The following is a 23,477-nucleotide window of genomic DNA, read 5'->3' on the forward strand; positions in this document are numbered from 1 at the left end:
AATCTGTTCCGTGGTCTGGAAAATATTTTGGGCCTACTAGCCTACTAGGAATCTGAAGACTGGCCGGAGAATCGTACTATTGGTGCAGATAATTGTCACCCAATTTACACTTTGCAATCATGGTCTACTCAGAGGTGGTGACTCATACGCGCTATGTCGTTTTTCTTAATTTAAGATTGTCTAATGGAATCTGGGAGGATGGTGAGTTCAGCCTGCATGATAAAAAAAATTTAACTGTTAAACAAGTGACTGTAACCAGATCAGTGTTTCTACGTAGTTGATTGATGCCCTTCTTCTCAAAGCTACTTCTTCTCACGTGTTACAAATTTTCAACAAACGTAACTATTTTTATTATCAAAATATTTTTCTAGCTCTATGCCAATTTGGCACCCTTTGCGATCAAGGAGCATTTGATAGATTGATCCATTACCGCTTGCGCACTTCATAATGCATTATCTAGTTTTTTTTTATAAACTAAAAATTTGATTCTCACTAATTACGTGAAGGAAAGAGGAAATATCAACATAATTTCTTATAAATTTAATTTAATCGAATAAAAGATGATAATACTTCCTGCAAGATACAGCTGCTTGTACTTTGTAGTGGTTCAATAAAGGCGATGTGTAGAGCAGAGATTCTCCAATCGCAGCAGTGGACATCGGACTTTGTTTTGTCCCCAGCCAACATTAGGGCTAGTGTGTTTCGGCATCTATAATGGGCCACAGAATCTGAAATGAAAAAAAGTATTAAAACATTTAAAATCTTATATACCATAAGTGTATCTATATTTTTTTAAGAAATTCATGTGTTGGCTAACAATTTCTATTTGTACTACCATGCCCTGCGCTTGCAGCCCTAGAAATGTATAACGCCTGTATTGTACGAGGTAGTGGCGGTACCGCCATACGCCGCAGGCTGGCAGCGCCGACATTTTTCCTGATGTACGTCGGGTGTCTGCGCCAAGTGCACAAATTTTTCCTGATGTCTGCCGGGGGTGTACCCCAAGCACACAAATTATTCCTGATTTACGCCAAGGCGTACGCCAGGGCTAGTTCTCAGAGCCTTGTATACGCCGGATTAATCTGCGGAAAACGGCATCATCCTGGGTATGGTAGGCATGATGAATTTTTAATAATTTGGAAACTTGCAACCCGATGGTGAACTTTTGTTAACAATTAGATAGGCTAGGAGGAGGTAGGGCTAATTCATCTGGCGGGAATCTTGCGGTTCTAGAAATGGCAGGAAAGCTCTAGTTGCGGCCTGAAGAAAGATGTTTTCCATGCTTGGTTTGATAGGTAGTAAATGATAAATAAATATTTGAAAATTATAAATAAATGATAGGCTGATAGCTGAGTGATAGATAAATGATGAGTAATTTATGGTAAATGATATTAAAATGATAGTAAATGATTGATAAATGATATGTAGCCTGGGTACTGATGTGAAGCCAGGCTGTAACCTTTGTAAGGAGGGCCTTCCAGCTCAAGATATTGACGTCTTTGGAGCATCATCAGCCACCTTGACGGTCAACCTTACATCAACATCTTTGCAGGATCTTCATCAGCCACCTTGAGTGCCATCAGCCACCCTTTTTCCCATTGGCTTGCAATGGGAACTATAATTTCTGTCTTCATCTTTCAATATAGTTTAAATTGCCATTTCCATCTACAAGACCTTCCTCAGAATAATTTGGTCATCTGGAGTACAGGGCAAGGAGAATTGTCAAACTGTCTATTCACTCCACTTTTCACACGAGACCAAAAGGCTTGCAAATACCTGAAAGATTGTACGTTCCTCCTGTAGTAAACTGTCTTCAATTGGACATTCTAGTTTCCACTCCACACTGTTTATAAATTATAGTAAAATAATATGAAATGTAAGTGGAGCCTTGTCTCTATCGGAGACAGTCTTGTTATTTTGATTTGACCGTGAACATTTGTTTCTAGTTTCTGTAAAGAATTGTTAGCCGTCAAGTTGAGAATAAAATTAGTGCACGCATTATGTTCCTTTCTTTTGTGAAGTTTTGCCACTCCACTTATTGTAAATGCAATATAACTTGCATATACTTGCGTAATTCACCACTGCTCAAAATCGTGAATGAGGCAAGAATTACTCACTAGGGTGAGGTCAGGGCTTGAACTATGAGCAAATAATTCTTCATGACACGCTTTCATTCTTTGACTCACTTTTGTGCTGTGAGTCACTTTCGTTATTTGACTCACTGATGTGCTGTGACTCACTTTCATTCCTTGACTCACATTTGTGCTGTTACTCACTTTTATTCTTTGACTCACTTTTGTGCTGTGACTCACTTTTGTGCTGTGACTCACTTTCATTCTTTGACTCGCTTTTGTGCTGTGATTCACTTTTGTTCTGTTACTCACTTTTGTACTGTGACTCACTTTTGTGTTGTGACTCAATTTTGTGCTGTGACTCACTTATGTGCTGTGACTCACTTTCATTATTTGACTCACTTTTATTATTTGACTCACTTTTATTATTTAACTCACATTTATTATTTGACTCACTTTTATTATTTGACTCACATTTATTATTTGACTCACTTTTATTATTTGACTCACTTTTATTATTAGACTCACTTTTATTATTTGACTCACTTTTGTTATTACATATTCATTTGGTTTGGAGGCAGGAAAAATGAAGACCAAGCCTGGTAGAAGTGACATTGAAGGAGAGGCTAGAGGGGTGTGAAAGTTTGTGTTAGGGTAAGATGAAAACAAGGGGAAAAGAAATTCAAAAGGAAATTTATTCAGTTTGTTATTGTTATATCCAATTTATTGCACTGGATGGTTTACATTTATGATATATATTAGCTATGGAACCCCTTAGGCCCCGAATGACTTTGTTTTCTATTAAATTATTGACTTAATACTTTTTCTTATTTTATTATTGCTTTTTTGCCTTCCAATCTCACCATCCTTCTCCTCTCCCTCATTCTCCATGCACCCTCCAAAAATTGCTTTCCACTCTCAGTCATAACAGCAGACACCCCATTGACAGGCCCACTATCATTGCAATCCATTTGTCTCCTGATCCCTCATACATCACACCATCACCCTCATCTCTTTCATCCAGAATTACTCTCAGCATTTCCAGTCTCTCCCTCTCATATGCATCACACTCCATAATCAGATGCTCCACAGTTTCCCTCTCTCCTGTCATGCTCAAAAAAATATCTTCTCAAGTAGATGATAGAAATTTCTCGAAAATAAAAATGTTCTTGACTTCTTGTCATAGTCAAGTTTTTTTTGTTCATATCCTAACACATGTCACTCAAATTAGCTCTCTTGCAGGCGAGCATTGAAATATTCAGAAATTGAAATTTCAGAAACAATTTCTAGACATTAAGAAGTATTATATAAAATACGTTATTTATTTATGTGTATTTTAAAAATTTTGTGTATTGGAGGCTTAAATCACACATGAAGAATTTATCAAAAGCAGTCACTGCATGAAATATGTTATTCATAATTAAAATTTACTTCATTCAAATGAAATGGTTAATAATATAAAAATTTAATTTAATTAAATTCAATCAAGTTACATTAAATAATGAAATACGTATATATTGATACTTCTGCAATTTAAGAAAATGCAAAAAGAACATAAATTTCATTGTCCTAGTCATTACTTTTATTTAAATGCTCATAATTTAATTTTTGGACATGATGGGTGGTGATGTTGTGGATGGAACGAGGGCTTGATAATTAGTGATTTACGGTACCAAAGCATTAAAAGGAAGCCACAAACACTAACAAGGGTCCGTGGTGGGTCTCTATGACTTGCCATCAAAACACTTGTCTAGTATAGCTAATTTAAGCATTTAAATCAGCTTAACATATAGGTACTATAAATGATGAGCGTTAATTAATCTGAGGGAAAAATATTGTCTGCTTTATATTTGACAGGAGACAAGTTTTATTGGAAGAGTCAAATGAGTGGATGGTCTTTAATGAAGAACATCACTTGACAAAAATGTAAATTAAAATTGCTTGCTTCACTGGAAGGTTTCCTAAATTATCAATTTGATTTGTTTAGAATATCAGTATATGTATGTATATATATATAGCTTGGCAGAACATCAAAAGTTATCATGCTAGTATTCCTATATACGTACAAGAGGTAATTCATTCATCAAGTTGAATGAATTGTTCAGGAGACTAAAATCTCAAATTTTGCTGCTTAATTGGTGCTGGCGAGATTATTTCTACTGCAATTAACTATATTTTTTTCAGACTATGTGAATTATTTTTAAGGCTTCTTGACTGCATAGTTAGCCAGTTAGGTTTGAACAATACTTTTAAGACTTATCTTGTTAGGGGGAAAAAACTTAGCCTTCAGACAAGATGACGCTGCGGAGGCAAAGCTGGTCCAAGTCCCCTCGCCGCACTAGCCAAACCTTGAACCGACGAGCACTCGTACAGTCTCTAAAACAATTATCCAAAGTCCCACAAACTGCCACATCCCCATCAGGCAATGTTCTCTTTGGGGCAGCATCCAAGGCAAACCTGAAGGTTGTGGTGAGGGTGCGGCCACTCAATGCCAGGGAGCAGGAAAATAATGCCAAGTAAGTTGGCCTTCTGACTGACTCCTTTGCCTGACTTGCTTTTGTGGGACAATTGATTTTGTTTGATATCATTTACTTAACCATGCTCTTGAATAAGTTTAACTCATTTCCTTAAACTAATATACTATTAAGTGGGGTGATTTCGGCCACTGAGGGTGACTTTGGCCACCACTACAACAGAAACAAATGGCAGCAATTGAGCAAAGCTAAATGATAAACATTGGCCAAAGTCACCTTGGTGGCCAAAGCCACCCCTGTCACTTTGGCCAATGTTTATTATTTTGTTTTGCTGCCATTTGTTTCTGCTGTAGTGGTGGCTGGAGTCACCCCACCTGACAGTATTATATTTCCTACAGGACTGTCTTAAACTAACATGTTATTTTTCTAAAAATTTGAAAGCAAAAAAAAACTTCACAAAAATTCATACTAGTATCTTTTAAGGAAACGTTTCAGAGTCCAACTCCGTCATCAGTTTAAAAGTTCTAGAACGCAGATAAATCAGTAATTAGTACAGTCAAGATTACAAAAAACCTAAACCTAAGCAGCAAAACCTATCTATTTACAATTTCAAGTGGGTAAGAACTGAAAGCTAAATTTTCCTATAGGACTCAATGTTATTTTTCCTACAGGACTGTCTTAGACTAATATGTTAATTTTCCTACAGGACTGTCTTAGACTAACATGTTATTTTTCTTACAGGTCTGTCTTAAACTAATATGTTATTTTCCCTACAGGACTGTGATTGAGCTGGTGGATGAACACATGCTTGTGTTTGATCCAAAGAAGGAGGAAGACATATTTTTTTATCATGGTGTGAAACAAAGGAGAGACGTAACAAAGCGGCAACACAAAGACCAAAAGTTTGTGTTTGAAAGAGTCTTTGGTCCTGAGTCAACCAATCAAGACATATTTGAGACAACCACCAAAGACCTTATTGACACTCTACTTGAGGGATACAACTGTTCTGGTTAGTAGAATGACTGCAACTGCAATAATTATATTCTAGTCTCGATTATTCAATAAAAAATTTTCATAAAGATATTTCTAAAAGTTCAATATTTCCCATAATCTTTGTCTACTCCTTGGATAGGAAGCTATTGTGAAATTTCCTAGTTCTAGAATCTTCTATGAAATATAAGTCTAACTGCAGTTTAAGCCTTCTTTTGTTTTGATGAAAACAATTCGTAACAAAATACTCACAACATTTAAAATCCACAGTTTTTGCGTACGGAGCAACGGGTGCAGGCAAGACATTTACAATGGTGGGGCGTCAGGACTGCCCGGGCATCACCCTGCTCACTCTCATGGAGCTCTATGCCCGCATTGACGCCATGGAGGCAGAGAACCCTGGCTCCAGTGTTGAAGTAGTGCAGGCAAGACATTTACAATGGTGGGGCGGCAGGACTGCCCGGGCATCACCCTGCTCACTCTCATGGAGCTCTATGCCCGCATTGACGCCATGGAGGCAGAGAACCCTGGCTCCAGTGTTGAAGTTGCCGTGTCGTATCTGGAGGTCTATAATGAGACAGTCAGAGACTTGCTGCAGCCTGGCAAACCTTTGCAAGTGAGAGCTGAAAACTATTGCTTGATTTTGATCATAGTTTGTAACTAATGAGCATGCTTTGCTATTAGTTTCTAACATGGCTCTTATCCGACTAGATGAACTAACTGTGAGTTTCATCACTGGCAAATCAGAGTTGACTTCTCATTCCAGCTGCCGTCTATCTAGTGATCTTTACAGAAAGATTGTTGCTGCTACCGTTGTGCTACGTTTGTTAATGCAACGTACAACTTTCAGGTCACAAATAAATGTTTAGCTGCTGACCTTAGAATTGATGTCATTATGATAAGAGTGTGACGTTTCAGCTTTGTGAACAATGAGGGAAAGAAATAAACCCTTGTTTGCATTACATTACATCAGCTTTCAGTAGATGATCACTTGTTTGTGACGAGAAATATGATTCAGAATTACATATTTTACTTATCAGGTGTGAAGAACTAGTGCAGCACGTCGATGCCGTTGATGTGGTTTTCATACTTCATCTACTGTTGATCCTACAAATGATTTAATTAATTAAGGTCAATGTATGTGGTGCACGTTGCCAGGTTCAGGAGGCAGGTCAGCAAGTGCTGGTGCCGTACAGTTGATCCTTTAAATGATTTAATTAATTAATGACAATGTACGTGGTGCACGTTGCCAGGTTCAGGAGGCAGGCCAGCAAGTGCTGGTACCAGGACTGTCATACCACAAGCCCCGTGACGCCGACCACCTCATGGAGCTTCTGGCGGAAGGCAACCGCAACAGAACGCAGCATCCCACCGACGCCAACGCCGAGAGCTCCCGCTCGCACGCCGTATTTCAGGTTAGTCACGTGTAACTATAACTTATATTTTGATGGATGAAGTTGCTTGTTTATTTAAACACGTGCGAGTACATACAAACAAAAAAATACACGTGCAGATACATACATCAGCCCGGCAAAGTGCGCATCAGTGCTTAGGGCTGATAGTGTATCACTATTTGAACCATATAATACTGCAATAATTTTTCTAAGTGTAGGTTTTAATCATTCACTTGCAATTAATGACCAAAGAATGCATTTTATTATAATTTTCAGGGAATCCTACAAGATTACCTGAAAAATTGTTTGCCTTCTTGAAAATTTTAATAAAATTCATTCTTGGGTCATTGTCAATGAGTATAATTGAAAACAACACTTAAAACAAAATAATGGGTTATATTGTTTAAATACTAGTACACTTTCTGCATATAGTGCTGACACGCCTTGTTGCCAGGATAAATTTTGTCAGGATGACCCATCCCAGAACAAAAAAGGCCTGGAAATTTGGAGACCATTTTTTCAATTTGGATTAGAGTTTGCTAATAGGTAGTAACTCTTGTTAGCTGCCCGCGTCAGAAATGAAAACAATGACAAAGTGAAGGTATTCGTAGTCAAGGGTACATTCATACTATGTTTTAGTTTATGTATTAAATATGTTGTGCTAGAATGGTGTTGCAAGGCACGAATGGGTTAAATAACGACAATGTCGAACAAGTGGTACGCCAACAGTTTTATAATGAACGATATTAGTATGTAATTATTTTCTGCACAAAAATGTGTACCTCCGCAAGGTAAAGTTATTTACCACTGTTACCACACGCCACCCACCTGGTCACAGCGGCTCACCGTCTCTGATGTGCTAATTATCACCGCATTATTTGAGCTAAAATGCGACTGATCCTACACATGGCGGGTAATGTGTAGGATTAGTGGTACGCGACGATTGTACGAGACATGTAAAGGGGTTTCCGATCTCTTTAGAATTAGGGAACCGCCTGTATAGTGAAGTGCCACTTGTTGCGTGTAGTGCCACTTGTTGCGTGTAGTGTCAGTGCCACTTGTTGCGTGTAGTGTCAGTGCCACTTGTTGCGTGTAGTGCCACTTGTTTCGTGTAGTGCCACTTGTTGCGTGTAGTGCCACTTGTTTCGTGTAGTGCCACTTGTTGCGTGTAGTGCCACTGCTTGGAGCGGCTACATTGTATGCTGCCGGGCATTAATTAGCCTCAGTTCGTTGCTGCCATTGCTGGTGAGACGTGCTTTTAAGATCTCGGGCAATGACCTTATAAAGAATTTCTCCTAAATTGACGTCTGGATTTTCTGGTGAGCATATTTATGTTCTCTTTCGTAATCACTGATGAATTAAACCTATAACATCTTCTCATTTTTTGCGATGTTCAACCCATAACATCTCTCAATTCAGTCCCAATTTTGTAATTAATCTGTTCGCTATTGATGCATTTGATGTCTGTTGGAGTAGCTCTGAATTTATTCGTCATGAATTTATCTACGCTCTGACATTTGTTAGTATCGTTTCTTCAGTTCATGGCTGTAGTTATGAATTCATGTATATAAATATGTTTTCCACGATAGAATAGGCAATACCGAAGCTGCAACCTTGCATCTTTGTTATTATTAATTTATTCGTATGCTCACCCCTTCCATATATTCGCTCGCAACAAATGTATTTAAAAAGTCATCGTGATGAAACTGATATCAGTTCAGTCTATCTCAATAGGCCAATTATTCTTGCATTCATTCAAGCCATCCGCTAATTAGTTTTAAATCTCATATTAGCAAAACTTATTGATATAGCAGTATTACTCGGTCTTCATTAAGTCTGTTCGAAATCCTTTCTATTCTAGCAGTCGTGAATTAAGCAACAAAAGTCTTTCTAGTCTGGCATTAATTAATTTGAAAGGGAAATTTTATTTGTCTGCCAATTGTAAATTCAATCCAAAAATTATTATGGTCGTTCGTTTCGCATTTAAATTCCAAGAGCCGTTCAATTCTGGCGTTCGTAAAATCAATCACGAATGCCGTTCTAGAACTGTAGAATAGAATCTCATAATTCCTGAACATTGTTCTATTCTGGCGATCGTACATTCAGACTCGAAACTTTTCTGTTCTAGTAGCTTTCTTAAATTCAACTACGTTGGGGTTACGTAAATTTTATCGCGAGTTCTATAATTCTCTTGCTGCGTTCTATCCTTGCAGTTGTACAGTCATGTTCTAAAGCCGTTTTATTGGAGCTTTCGTGAATACTATTTCAAAACAGTTTCATTTTAGCTATCGGATAGTTCGTGGAAAAGCCGATTAATTGCGGCTTTCTTAAATTATTCTAAAACTTATTCTGTTTTACCTTTGTGCAGTTTATGAGAAAATCCGTTTTATTGGTATTCATATAGGTAGTCTATTCCATCGTCCGTTTTATCGTGTTCGAGTTTATCACGAAGCAATAGACTACATCGTTCATTAAGTCAATTCCATAACTCATTCTATTTTACGTTCGCAAATATTATATATGAAAAAATGCGCTCTTCTTTGGAGTTAGTCAAGTCTATTTTAATTTAAAACCCATTCTATCATGCGTTTCTATAGTCAATTAAATATGCCGTTCTTATGTGGCGTTCGTCAAGTCCATTTCAAAAGTCACGCAATTTTTCATTTCTTGAGTCGATTCCAGTGCCGTAATATTTTTAATTCATAAAGCCTATTTCAAAAGCCGTACCATTCGTAAGATTTTTCGTTCGTAAAGTCTATTTCTAAAGCAACACTATCTTGCGATCGTTTAGTCCTCTTGTCGATTTTTACCAAATATAGAATTTAGATGATCGCCTGCTAAGCTCAATTTCTCCATTCAATTTGTTCTGCTGGCATTTGCCGCCTTCTCTATAACGTTGAGATTATCGCTCATGGCTGTCGCCAGTCGGGACGTTTTTCTGCAATCGCGCGTCAATTTGCTGAATTTTGATTAGGTCAGCCTGTTTCTTATTGTCTGGTGCTGGTTCAGCCTCAGCTTTCATTGATCAACAGCCTGATTATTCGATGTTACATTATCTAAAAATTAAGGTTTGATTTGTTCATATAAAAATAAAAAGATAATGCAAAAATTCTGATGTGTTATATGGTCGGCTTACTTGGTTTGGTCAAGTTACCACTGGAACAAGCGTATCTTACCATGATAGTTTCGTGAATTTGATATATCACCATTATATAGTGACGTGAAATTGATCAAATTTTCAAGGTGAAGATTCTTGAACAGTTTCACGCTGAAAAGAAAACTCATCCCACTTTCAACCATATTCCGACTACTAAGGAATAATCATTTGACACGAGACATGTGTGGAAACTTTAGGTTTGCGAATCACGGTGCTTTGTTGAACATTCCATTGGTGACTTCGCAACTTGAATTATGAATTAATTTAAAGAAAGCTTTTGGTTGTAGATGACGATTTTAATCAAATCTTTCGCATCCTTGCAATGAAATGTGTCAGAAAAAACCTTTGGTTGTGGAGTTCTGTCTTTTTCTGATAGTGTAGGCACACGACAAATTATGGATTAAAGTTAGTATTGAATTTTCGGAGATAATTCGCTCATTGAGGGTTGATGTGTGATGAGTATTTTCATTTAATATTTATGATTATTAAGGAAATTATCATGCATTTACGCTTTTTTATTGGCTAGCCAACTTTCGCAACTTGTTCAGAACCTTGGACCAGCCTAAGGAAAGCGCTTGTGAGCGATAATTTGTGCAAGATTCCAAAATATGTATTGAATAGATTTTCAAATTGTCAAAACTGTGTCCTACCTCCTATGTCTTTGAATATCTTATACTGTATAAATGAAAATTATTATTTTTCTTTCATTTGTGCGTGTAAGCAAGTTTTGAAACCATCTTATTATTTATGTCAATAACTATAGTATTCGTAAGATAAAGAGGCTTACTTTTTCTTTCTGCCTGAATACTTTTTACCACCGTCAATGCTCACAAAGAAAGGGTAGTGTTTTTCTCGGTTGAAAGACGATATTTTGTCATGTCAGCATTGTGGACGCTGATATGTTGCATTGCAATTATTATCGCTCAAGATTCATGGCCTTCCCCGGCTGCGAGTTTGTCTGAACGTGCAAAATTTCCTCGCAAATATGACGTCAGACGAAGCATCTCGTTTGCTTCAGAAATGCAACACGTAAATGAACGGTAATAACTACTTCCGGCGGCTCGAGTTTACAGCTCTGTTACTGTTTAGTCAGTATTACGATATCATTTGCTAATTTCATTCATTCTCTTGCTTACACAAATTATTTCAGGAACTAGCGAGGAGGGAATGAGTAAAATGAATGAATTATTTCAAGTCCTGTATGCAGTTACCTTTTTTTTGGCGGCTTTTTTGAGGCCATTTTTTTTTTCTTACTCTATGAATTTGTCTGAAATTATTTCACTGATTTTCACTCTGATGTTTTCACTTTTTAGCTCCTGTTGTATAGTGCATTGCCATATTCTATTTTGTTTTAAATGGTATCTTATCGAACTTGTAATTTGTTGCTGAATAAATCTATTTGGTCAGACTTTTTCATGTTCCAGTTTCGTCTTGAAAAATCGATCATGATATTCAGTGAATGTACCTATAATGTATTATTTTTCCCATTAATACCATCAATGCATTATGTATAGTATTTTATCATTTTACCTCTTAGTTTTCTTTTATATATAGACAATGGAACGAGTTTCAGTCAAATTTCAATGAACTCTGTTTGTTTTGAACGAAAAGGTACTATAAAATGAGCCTAAACTTGTTTATGAAATGTTTCATCGTAAGAAGTTATTAACAAAAAACGCTCAAAACCGTCCCGAGTAGCCCCGGTTGATGGTATACACAATCATTATACATTTTGAAACATTAATGTCTTGCACTATATTAATACAAATCAATGAGTACTGTACTCGTAAACTGGTTAGCTTGATAATTTTGCAATAGGACATGAATTGTGGAGTTGGGAGAACAAAAATTTTTCATTCACCTTGGCAATAGAATGACATCCAATGATCCACAGACAATATAAATAGCATTATGATTAACAATCACGGCTTTCGGCTTGCACAGCTGCGTGTCAAGGGATTCGAAGGGATTTATTAAGTGCTAGTCGTGAACTCGTGCATCTTGATAAAACACAGGTTACACAGACACAGCACAGCACAAAATCATGCGCAAGCGCAACCAGTTAAGATTCTCAATTACCCAAAATTATTTTAAGGATGACAAATCGCCTACTACAGCATGACGCGTATTGCTAAAAGTAAATTTGAAATTTAAGGTTAGGAAACTTGGACTAGAGCGAGAGCTTAAGGGAGAATCAGCCGATTGGAGAACGTTAGTGAGACTAGCATCCCTCTCGCCGAATACCTACTGGCTACTGTGCGGTCTGCACTCGCTCAACTTGCCAATTTTAAACAAAAAACCTTATTATATTGGCCAAAATACAATTTAAAAGTCTCATTATCACATGACACATAGAAATAGCAAAGATGCTGTCTAGAACTTACTTGTTCTGGACTTCTGGCTCAATTTTACTTGTTCTGGCTTACTTGTTCTGGCTCATAAAATAGCTCGCTTCTGTTGAAACCACAACCAAATGAAATAACCACTGTGAGTGAGATGAACGAAGTTTAATATTGACTTCGGTTACAATTACAACAAAATTTAAGTTGGAAAAAATATAATAGTTTAATCTTCAAAAAAGAACTCGAAATATCCATGTGTATCCTTTCCAAATAACGTTAAACAAGGCCAAGTGTTTAATAACAATTCAGGAAACTGCGCAATTGTGAAGATTTCCTGGAGGCATAGCACAAAATTTTACTAAAAGCAGATATAATGTAAAACTAGCTTTAGTTTTAATCGGAATATCTTACCAGGACTCCACTCCACTGTCTACTAATTGGCCGATTATTCTAGACACTGCACACTGCATCCACTGAACTGCACACTGAATGGCGTCCCTATGGCGCCCCCCCATGGCGCGTGACTCGTTCTGAACCGGTAATAACGTCAACTTGTACTCGTATGGTTCCCATAAAGTGCCATCGAAGCCTTAGTTAAGACTTAAGGATAATATTTTTCTACTCAATAATCAGCCATACATCGTCAGGTTTGCGGTGTTTGTTGGACCACTAATTAACTGCCATTTGCGTTGGTCAAACAAATTTTGCTAAATCTTCAATTAACTCAATTTAACTGGGAACTGTCTATGGCCCTGTTAGCAATAAAGGGCTAACTTGTCATTCTTCAACCCATGTTTTCGAAAAGATTCATATCGTAATTGAAAAACTTGTTTTGTCTTAAATAATTGAGACAAATCTTGTCTCGTTATGTCTCGTTTCAAATCTGTCTGTCTCGTCCTTGTTCATAAATAACCGGGACACAAGTTTTAAAGTCCGGGACAGAAGTCTTGTCTCGGTTCATACGTTTATTCCGGGACAAATTTAACCCTCTGTCCCGTTATTTTTTTTCCTGGAATTTTCTCGTCTCGCTTCGTCTGTCCCGGTTCATTTCGAGAAAATTATTTAGGGATGCAGGAGTCTATTTCTAACTACTAAAGTACCCAGTGATTAAGGTCGCGTACCATATTTTTCAATATATAAATATTAATAATACCTTATTGCCTCACTGACGTTTCTCATAAGGGTTTCACTTTGGGTTCTGGAGTTATTTTAGAAAAATAAAATATATCGTAAACTACTCCTTTGATTACAATGAAACGTCACACATGAATTTATAGAAACCTCCCAATTATTAGGTGGTCGTAAGAAATTCTTGCACTTCGATTTCACTGGTAGTTGATAGAGTAAATGGCCTTAATTTGAAGTAAGCCTAAAATACGAGTTTCTCGTATACTCCTTTGCAGATTTTAACAAAACTTTGGACATTCATTCCCCATCATCTTCCAACAATGTGTAGGTCCTAAAAATCTTTCTGAGTTTGACTTCCTTCGCAAGTGCAGAGCTGTAAAATAAAAGTTTTCATTAAAAATAATAGCCTACTGACATGCACACTACAAACAGGTAAGAGATAATTAATCACCGCATGTACACTTTTGGGATAATTTTTTGGGACAGTTTCTGTTAATTCAAAAGCGATTTTGATCTAATTAATGACAAAGTTATTTATTACCAATATGCTCCTGCGAGCGTTGTCCGAATTCACTCTCTGCTTCATTTCGCGTACTACCACACATAATCGCTACATTAGGTATGCGCGTAAAAAGTGCGTACACTTGGTTCTTAGCGAGGCAAATGAAAATGAAACAGACCGTAAAAATTCTGACAGTGCTCGCAGGTGCTCATGATTAATAATTAGTTAATTTTTTTACTTTAGTTATTACTGGTTTCGATTTGACAATCAGGCATGAAAAATCTGCTTTGAAAAGCAGTACCCAACTTGAATCTCAAAAGGGTCCAGACGGTATTAAATATGTGGTTAGTTACCTGCAGCTATAGGATCTTTGCTTCAAATTATCTCATTTTCAAGAGTTGACCGGATTGTCGAAGTTAAATAAAAAAATTTTCACAACGGAATTGTCATTGAAAGCCTATAAATATATGTCAACAGTCAATTGGTTTAATCGGAATCTGTTCCGTGGTCTGGAAAATATTTTGGGCCTACTAGCCTACTAGGAATCTGAAGACTGGCCGAAGAATTGTACTATTGGTGCAGATAATTGTCACCCAATTTACAGTTTGCAATCATGGTCTACTCAGAGGTGGTAACTCATAAGCGCTACGTCGTTTTTCTTAATTTAAGATTGTCTAATGAAATCTGGGAGGACGGTGAGTTCAGCCTGCATGATGAAAAATATTTAACCGTTAAACAAGTGACTGTAACCAGATCAGTGTTTCTATGTAGTTGATTGATGCCCTTCCTCTCGAAGCTACCTCTTCTCATGTGTTACAAATTTTCGACAAACGTAACTATTTTTATTATCAAAATATTTTTTTTAGCTCTTTGCCAATTTGGCGCCCTTTTCGATCAAGACTAAGCATTTGATAGATTGATCCATTACCGCTTGCGCACTTCGTAATGCATTATCTAGTTTTTTTATAAACTAAAAATTTGATTCTCACTAATTACGTGAAGGAAAGAGGAAATATCAACATAATTTCTTATAAATTTAATTTAATCGAATAAAAGATGAAAATACTTCCTGCAAGATGCAGCTGCTTGTACTTTGTAGTGGTTCGATAAAGGCAATGTGTAGAGCAGAGATTCTCCAATTGCAGCAGTGGACATCGGACTTCGTTTTGTCCCCAGCCAACATTAGGGCTAATGTGTTTCGGCATCTATAATGGGCCACAGAGTCTGAAAAAAAAGTATTAAAACATTTAAAATCTTATATACCGTAAGTGTATCTATATTTTTTAAAGAAATTCATGTGTTAGCTAACAATTTCTATTTGTAGGCTACTACCATGCCCTGCGCTCGCAGCCCTAGAAATGTATAACGCCTGTATTGTACGAGGTAGTGGCGGTACCGCCATATGCCGCAGCGCCGACATTTTTCCTGATGCACGTCGGGTGTCTGCGCCAAGTGCACAAATTTTTCCTGATGTACGCCGGGGGTGTACCCCAAGCACACAAATTATACCTGATTTACGCCAAGGCGTACGCCGGGGCTAGTTCTCAGAGCCTTGTATACGCTGGATTAATCTGCGGAAAACAGCATCATCCTGGGTATGGCTCCTGGGTGACCGATGTAAGGGCAACAGGGAAGGGCGTCCACTTGACCACAATACGCAGCAAACTGTCCCCTGTCCCATGGGTGGTTTCTCCGACTTGTAGGGCTGCTGTCAGCCTGGCCCATCTCCGCCTGGGCCATGCAGGCCCTTGTGCCTATCTGTATCGATTTGGTATGTCACCCTCTCCAATGTGTGACTACTGCAACGTGGAGGACACCATTAAACACTTCCTTCTACATTGTGGACTACACCTGGAAGCCCGAAGAATACTTGAAAATGCTGTGGACCCCTAAGGGGTTAGCCCCCTCACAGTGCAAGACCTGCTGGGCGGAGGAGACTTCACACGGAACACCCAGTTTGCCATTGTAAAAGCTATGGTTGAATACATCAAGAGTACTGGACGTAATCTCTGAAAGCTGAACAAGACTGCCCTGGAACAATATACTTCAAATTAAGTAACCCATTGAAAATCATTTGATAAATCCAGGTGCAACAAGTGCCCCGTCGAGGGACATTTATGCAACCTCAAAACGGACTACATACATACTTGTAGGTTATTAGGTATGGTAACTTGGCTTGGCAAGTGGCACATCATGATGGCAGTTTCAATCGCGAGTTCACAGTGAAAAGTGGTGCTAATTCTACTGAGACCAAATCTGCTGGCTTTCAATCGGTGTTTGTTTGTTAAATTTAACTAACTGAAAACTTTTGTCTCTTATACCCTTGAGAAGTGAATCTAAACCGCCACCCAGAAGACAAGAGAGGATACCTCCTAAATGGAGGGTCGTCATGAAAATGACAACCCTTCTACAGAAGGGAGACCCAAAGACTCCAACATTATTATAAGGCGCGGAAGCAGCAGAAAAACGCCCACACCATTACTATCATCGATGAGCAAGAACCAACCAAGCCAATCATGAAAAAGAAGGATGGCTTTTCCTGCTGCCACTCCCAACATATAGAAAAAATGGCGCCAGATCTATGCCTGGCTGCAACAAGCAAGCATGCTGCCGTAGCCCTAGGACTAGTGGCAAACACCCATTCCATGGAGGAAAGAGATGCTGACTCAATAATAAGTGGAGTGTTATCAGACAGTGCAGATGAAACAGTGCATCAACAAGAGAGACAAGATCCAACACCAAGAGGAGATACAGCAACCAGTACCAAGCCAACCTCTAACAGCACCAGCCCCCCCAACAAACTAACACAGAAAAATAAATTAACTCAAGATAATGTGATTAGCATGAAGCAAACTGCTGAACCAACATCAGCAAGAGTGAATCTAAACTGTCCAGAACACCTGGAAAATGCAGGAAAGAACATCTGGCAAATCTTGATCACTGCCAAGGATGGAATAACTAACTTGTCAAAGATAAATCCATTCCGCATTGCAAGGGCTACTGATATGATCTGTGGACCAGTTGAAAAAATAGAACACTTACGCAATGGATCCTTGCTGGTCACCACCAAAACACTGGAACAAGTGCATGCAATAACAAAAATAAAGGAATTTACTCCTGCAGACAACCCAATTCCGGTTGAAACCACAGTTGCTTGGTCCTCCCAATTTTCATATGGTAAAATCTTTGCTCCAGAACTGCAAGGTGAGTCCCTAGAATACCTACTGTCCATTCTGAGACCCAACAAAGTTGTGGGAGTGAGGAAGCTCCTATCTGATCCAGTAAAATCTAATGTCCCACTCTTTGTACTAAATTTTTTGAGTCCAACCCCACCCTCCAAGATACAGATAGGATACTGTTATGTCAGAGTAGACAGGTATTATCCTAACCCGCTAAGATGCGGGTTCTGCTGCAGATATGGACATTCCTGCCTAAAGTGTTCAAACAAGCAACCCTCATGCAGCCACTGTGGTAGAGAGGGTCACACCAGAGAAAGCTGCCCAGACTCTTCCCTGCCCCCAAAATGCCTAAACTGCAAAGGCCCCCACGATGCAACTTCTAGGCAGTGCCCAAAATACCTGGCTGAAATCCGTGCTTGCCACCTCGTGGCAGATGAAGGGATCAGCTTTGCAGCTGCCTGAGCCAGAGTTCAGGCCGAGGAAGCAAATCCAGCACCACCAACCACTATGCTGCAGAGACAAAGCAACACAACAAGAACAGCTCCACTCAATGATTTCAACAGTTAACAAAACAAGCAACCAACAAAAGCTGCCAACAACTTGGAACTTAACTCCCTGAAGGTCTTCCCAACACTCACGCAGCTCATCGCCCAAGATGCATCATCCTCCATACCATCACAGCAACCATCAACAATTGACTCCTCTTGTAAATGGGGACCACCCAGTACCTTCAGATCCACCAGATCCCCAGTGCAAACCTCTCCTTCACCATCGCTCTCTCAGTACCCAAACACCCAAAACCACTCTGATGCCCATGCTAACATCAACAGATGTGAGACACAACCAGAACCCTCAAACAACAGAAATCAAAACCAGACAGCCCATAGTCCCGAGCACAGCCAAGCCCTCAACTGCCCACTAACCGCATAAAGTGCCTACACCCAGCATGCTTGACCCCCTCCTTTTGCATCATCAAATCACATAGCTGACTTCCTGGCTCCTGCAAATCTTAACCAAACTGCTGCCAATTCTTATTCGCTTGTTCTTCTCAACACAAATCACAGACAAAGCTGAATGCTTCCTCGAGATGGGCCATCAACTCCATGCTGACACAACTGTTGCTGACTCACTTGCACAATTTGGCCTCACTTCAATCTCCCAATGAACCTCAAGATCATCCAATGGAACATGCGCTCCCTGCACTCTAACAAGCCCCATCTCCAGCAGCTAATATCCTATCACAACCCAGATGTCCTGTGCCTTCAAGAAACATTTTTACAGACAGAGTCCAAAATACACATCCCTGGCTTCCAACAGCCTGCAGCTCGCTGTGAGCGAGTATGCGGTCGTGGGGGAGGCGTCCTGACTCCTGGTCTTGGTGCGGACAACCATTCCACATTCAATACTACCACTTACATCCCCACTTGAGATGTGTGCAACCACCATACACCTTCCTGAGCGTGACATCACAATGTGCTCACTCTACCTACCTCCTAATCTCCCCAGGAATGTCATACAAGCTGAGCTACCCACCCTAATCTCACACCTCCCCAGATCCTTCATCATATCAGTTGACAGTAACTCACACCACACAATATGGGGCTCTCCCCAGACAGACAGCAAGGGATTAGCTATAAACCACATCCTGCATGAGTGTGACCTGGCTATACTGAACACCTCTGAACCAACCTTCTTGGCCTCCTCAGGGCAATACAGCCATATAGACCTCACCATAGTAACTCCAGACATTGCTCCACTATTCTACTGGGCCCCTCTCCCAACCCCTATAACAGTGACCACTTTCCTCTCATCATCTCATCACACATAACACTCGAGACCTCGGAGCACCAGCAATGGCACATCAACTCTGCCGACTGGGCAGGATTTCAAAACTCCCTAACCCTACCTAAAGTATTCTTATCACCAACCCAAGCATGCGGGGCAGTAACCACAGCCATCCTTGCTGCTGCTCATACTCACATCCCACGCTCAACACCAAGTAGACACAAATTGGGCAACTGCTGGTGGAACAAGGAGTGTGCAATGGCCAGATGCAGGAAGAACAGAGCACTAACTAAGTACAGAAATCACCTCAGTAACCTTGACCTCTGGATTGCCTTCAAACAAGCATGAGCTATTTTCCGGAAGACAGTTCAGACCGCCCGTAAAGAGAGCTGAACAGAATACCTTGCCACCATGACAGAAAAGACCAGCAGTGGAGAGATCTGGGGCAAGATCAGGGCTCTCTCCCACGGACAAGTTCAATGAGCACTAACACTTATCAGCAACAACACCCTACACACAGACCCATCCTCTACCTCAAACCTCCTCAGACAGCACTTTTCAAAGCAAAGCAGTGGGAAATATGATGACCCTGTCTTCTCTGCGCATCAAGCAGCACAAGATGCCTGCCTACCTCACTTCGAAAGGGACTCAAGGCAATGGTATGACCAAAAATTCACCCTAGAAGAACTGCACTGAGCTCTCTGCTCATCCTCGCCCAAATCACCTGGAGCTGACACCATACCCTTCAGTTTCTTGCACCACTTCTCCTCCCAACAAATAGAATCACTACTCAGCTTCTACAACTACATATATGAAAATGGGTTCCCACATCAATGGAGGGAGGCTATTATTGTCCCTATCCTCAAGCCAGGAAAACCCACGACATCTGCCTCCTCCTACCGCCCCATTGCTCTCACAAACTGCCTCTGCAAAAAACTGGAAAAAATGATCAACTGGCACCTGCAGGCACAACTAGAATGATGTTCATTCTACAACCCCTGCCAAAGTGGCTTCAGAGCAGGGCACAGCACTATGGATGCACTATTCCGCCTGGAATCTACAGCTCATGAAAGCCTCATGATCAACAACTCATGTGCTGCGGTCTTCCTTGACATATCACGAGCATTTGACACCGTCTGGCATGGTGGCATCTTACTAAAACTGAGGAACATAGGAATCAGTGACAACATGGCCTGCTTTGTAAGAGACTTCCTCTCACTGCGCTCACTACGCACCCGTGTGGGTGGCCACATCTCAAACTCATACCCAGTATACAGCGGTGTACCCCAAAGCTCTGTACTCAGCCCAATGCTGTTCTGTATAATGATCAATGACCTCTTTGCAATGGTTCCCCCACCAGTGTAGTGCTCACTTTACGCAGATGATGGAGCCCTCTGGGTGTCCCAACCAATGCCAACAGAAGCTATCAACACTCTGCAAGGTGCCCTACAGACTATAGAGAGGTGGTCCCAACAGTGGGGGCTAACAATTTCTGCAGAGAAAACCACAGCCATTGTGTTCACCAGATCACGCCAAACTCCAGACCAGCAACTAATACTAAATGGCTCAAACCTACAACTTGTATCTCAGGTCCATTTTCCGGGAGTTACACTTGATCAAAAACCGACATGGGGCTTGCACATAGCAAGCCTCACCTCCAGATGCCAAGCTGACCTCCAGCTACTGTGAGTGGTTGCTGCCAGGCAGTGGGGAGCTGATGCCTCAAAACTACAACGGCTGTATGTTGCCTTAATTTGATCCAAACTTGACTATGCCAGCTTTCTACTCAGTCCAGCAGCAGACACCCACTTACAAAAGCTTGACAGAATTCAATATGAAGCTGCACGCATCATACTCGGGGCACTACGCTGTACACCCACCGCAAAATTGGAGGCAGAGTCAGACCTGATGCCTCTCAACCTGAGAAGACAGCAGATTCTACTGACGTGCTGTGCCCACACCCTCACCATACCACGTCACCCAGCAAGACTCATGTTACTCAACTACCATCCCTATGCACTATATGAACACCTGGCACGACCGCTACCAGCTACAGGCCGAGCATATCAGGGCTTTAGAAAACTTCAACTGAAGTCACAGGATATCCACAGTGCCCATGCAAGCAGGATACATCCCAGCCAGAATCAAAACCTTTGCCACACTAGCTATACACCACAAAGAAGAAAACCTCTCCAGAGCAATGGCAGCAAGCCTTTAAGGACTTACTGGACCATAAATATCCTCTTCACCACCAAGTCTACAGACAGCTCTGTAAGTGACTGCAAATCAGGATGTGGAATCTATAGCTCCTTATTCAAAATCAAAGCCCAACTACCACCTGCCACTTCAGTGTTCTCAGCAGAACTGTATGCAATAAAATTTGCTACAGAAAAAACAGGCAAATTTGTAATATTTACTGACTCACTTGCTTGCATCACCTGCCTTCAATCAACCCACCCTTCCAGACATAACTTGGTACCTTGTATACAAAATGTGCTTATGGCTACAATACCAAACAAATTTACCTTGGAATGGGTACCTGGACATGTTGGAATAAAAGGCAACAAAGCTGCTGACAGACTTGCCTGTGCCTCACTGGAGCTTGCCCAAATCACCCAGGTGCCCTACAGCTCTGCTGACTTAGAAGACTCATCACACACTCATTTCGCAGCATATGGCAGAGAGCATGGACTGAACAACCATGAGAACTGACTTCCTTCAAGCCAACACTAGGCCCACTAGCTCAGCAAGCTCTCCCTCGGCCTTGCCAAGTCACAATCACACGGCTTCGGCTAGGAGTGTGCCTATTAACTCATGGCCACCACTTCTCAATATCCCCCCACCCCAGTGCTCAACATGTCAGAGCAGTCTCACCCTCGAACACCTCTTCATCAGTTGCCCGGTACTGACTCCTCAATGTGACCAGCTGAAATCTACATGCGCTCGCCTCTCTGTCCCTTTCTGCCTGTCTTTGCTTACGACCCCTGAATTCCCTGCTGAACTGATCATCAAGTACCTCCAAGCCACCAACATGCTCAGCAACATCTAATGCACCCTGAAGAATGTGGATTGGGGGCACCAATACTCAGGAAGGTGACATGCCTCATCTCAACCAAGTAACCAAGTAAGTATCATGATGGCAATGTAGCTGGTGTGGGCCATGAACAAGTGAGGAGTGAAGATGTCCTAGTTAGTAGTTACCTACTCGGCCAGTGTGGAATTCCAGAGGGGTAATATATTAACTGGTAAACATAGCCATTCGGAAAGCATGACCTAAAAATCTGGAAAGCCCAGCATACCTACACTTTCAGTCCATCATCATCACTGACAAGTCTCTGCAAGCTGCCACAGCTGTTTCATTGAAAAAAAAGAGCTTACATCATCACAGTAACAAGGATCCAATCAATGCTTGAACGCGTCCAACATCACAGTCACATGAATCCATTCATTGCTAGGTCACGTGCTACATCACAGCCACTGGAATCCAATCAGCATTAGAAAGCTAGAATGGACTGCCCCAAATGCACACAATGTTAACGCACTGATGCTAATTTAATGCGTAATGCTACACTTCTTATTTCAAGTGCATAATACTACAATGTAGTTATGTCACTATTGATGAAAATTGCAAAGAAGAACATCTTCACTCTGTGCATTCACTCGCAAATACATGAAAAACTACCTATGATTCAATCCACAAATTCAAAACTGACCACTGATGCAATAAGCTGAGACATGGAAACTCCTTCCGTTAAGATCAGGATTACCAACTTAACGAAAAACATAAACAAAGAAGGTAGCAGGCCGCAGGGACACCAACCATCAATATACTCATTTGAAAAATGATAGATACGAATTCTTCTATATTACAAATTTATCAGTAACTGACATTCAACAGAATGGTTCAATAACCTTCATAAATTGTAAATGTTAAACATGCAGAATCAATCGTATGCAACAGCCAAAGTGGCGGGAAGTTGGGAACGATGGTTAGTGTTTACTGTTTACTTATTAGTTCTCGTTAAGGGGACCGTCTCGCGCAAATAATAAATTGTATACCTTTGGGCAGATCATTCTGAAATTCGGTACACATATGTAAAATGCAAAACAAAATTGTTCTTGTTTGTGTGAATTTTTTGAAAAAAAAGAAAGAAAACGTGAAATTAATAGAAAACGAAGAAATAAAGGGGTACTCTAGAAATCTCCTCCTACAGTATATATGCTACAAGGTCGAGACACATGTCATTCGATCCGTAAAGACCATATCTAGTGTTCACGTGTTCAGTTTTTTCAATTTCGAATTTGTTCCTGATGGAGGAGGATTTAAAGAAGAAAAAAAAATTCTCCCCCCCTCCCCCTTTTTCCAATATATAATCCAAACTATAATGAAATCGGAAAAACTATACATGCAGTTTGTAGAGATATTCCTTATGAATCGAATGATACATCTCCCA

General features: G+C 40.2%; 1 protein-coding gene across 1 annotated transcript; it reads left to right on the top strand.

Annotated features, from left to right (window-relative positions):
• Window positions 1-4,254: 4,254 nt before the first annotated feature.
• LOC108674340 (kinesin-like protein KIF18B) lies at window positions 4,255-18,168 on the top strand. Its single transcript, XM_047885097.1, has 6 exons — window positions 4,255-4,588; window positions 5,323-5,555; window positions 5,807-5,952; window positions 6,081-6,152; window positions 6,790-6,951; window positions 17,860-18,168. The coding sequence occupies exons 1-6, from the start codon at window positions 4,368-4,370 to the stop codon at window positions 18,166-18,168; spliced, it is 1,143 nt and encodes a 380-aa protein (XP_047741053.1). The 5' UTR covers window positions 4,255-4,367.
• The last annotated feature ends 5,309 nt before the right edge of the window (window positions 18,169-23,477 follow it).

The sequence above is a fragment of the Hyalella azteca genome, unplaced genomic scaffold, assembly GCF_000764305.2.
Source record: "Hyalella azteca isolate HAZT.00-mixed unplaced genomic scaffold, Hazt_2.0.2 contig16904, whole genome shotgun sequence".
Classification (NCBI taxonomy): domain Eukaryota; kingdom Metazoa; phylum Arthropoda; class Malacostraca; order Amphipoda; family Hyalellidae; genus Hyalella; species Hyalella azteca.

Bases quoted from the DNA above. Each gene is read 5' to 3' on its own strand.
- LOC108674340 (XM_047885097.1), top strand. From the start codon at position 4,368: ATGACGCTGCGGAGGCAAAGCTGGTCCAAGTCCCCTCGCCGCACTAGC. The intron at 4,589-5,322 runs GTAAGTTGGCCT...TTTTCCCTACAG, and splicing joins GAGCAGGAAAATAATGCCAA to GACTGTGATTGAGCTGGTGG. The intron at 5,953-6,080 runs GTAGTGCAGGCA...TCCAGTGTTGAA, and splicing joins ACCCTGGCTCCAGTGTTGAA to GTTGCCGTGTCGTATCTGGA.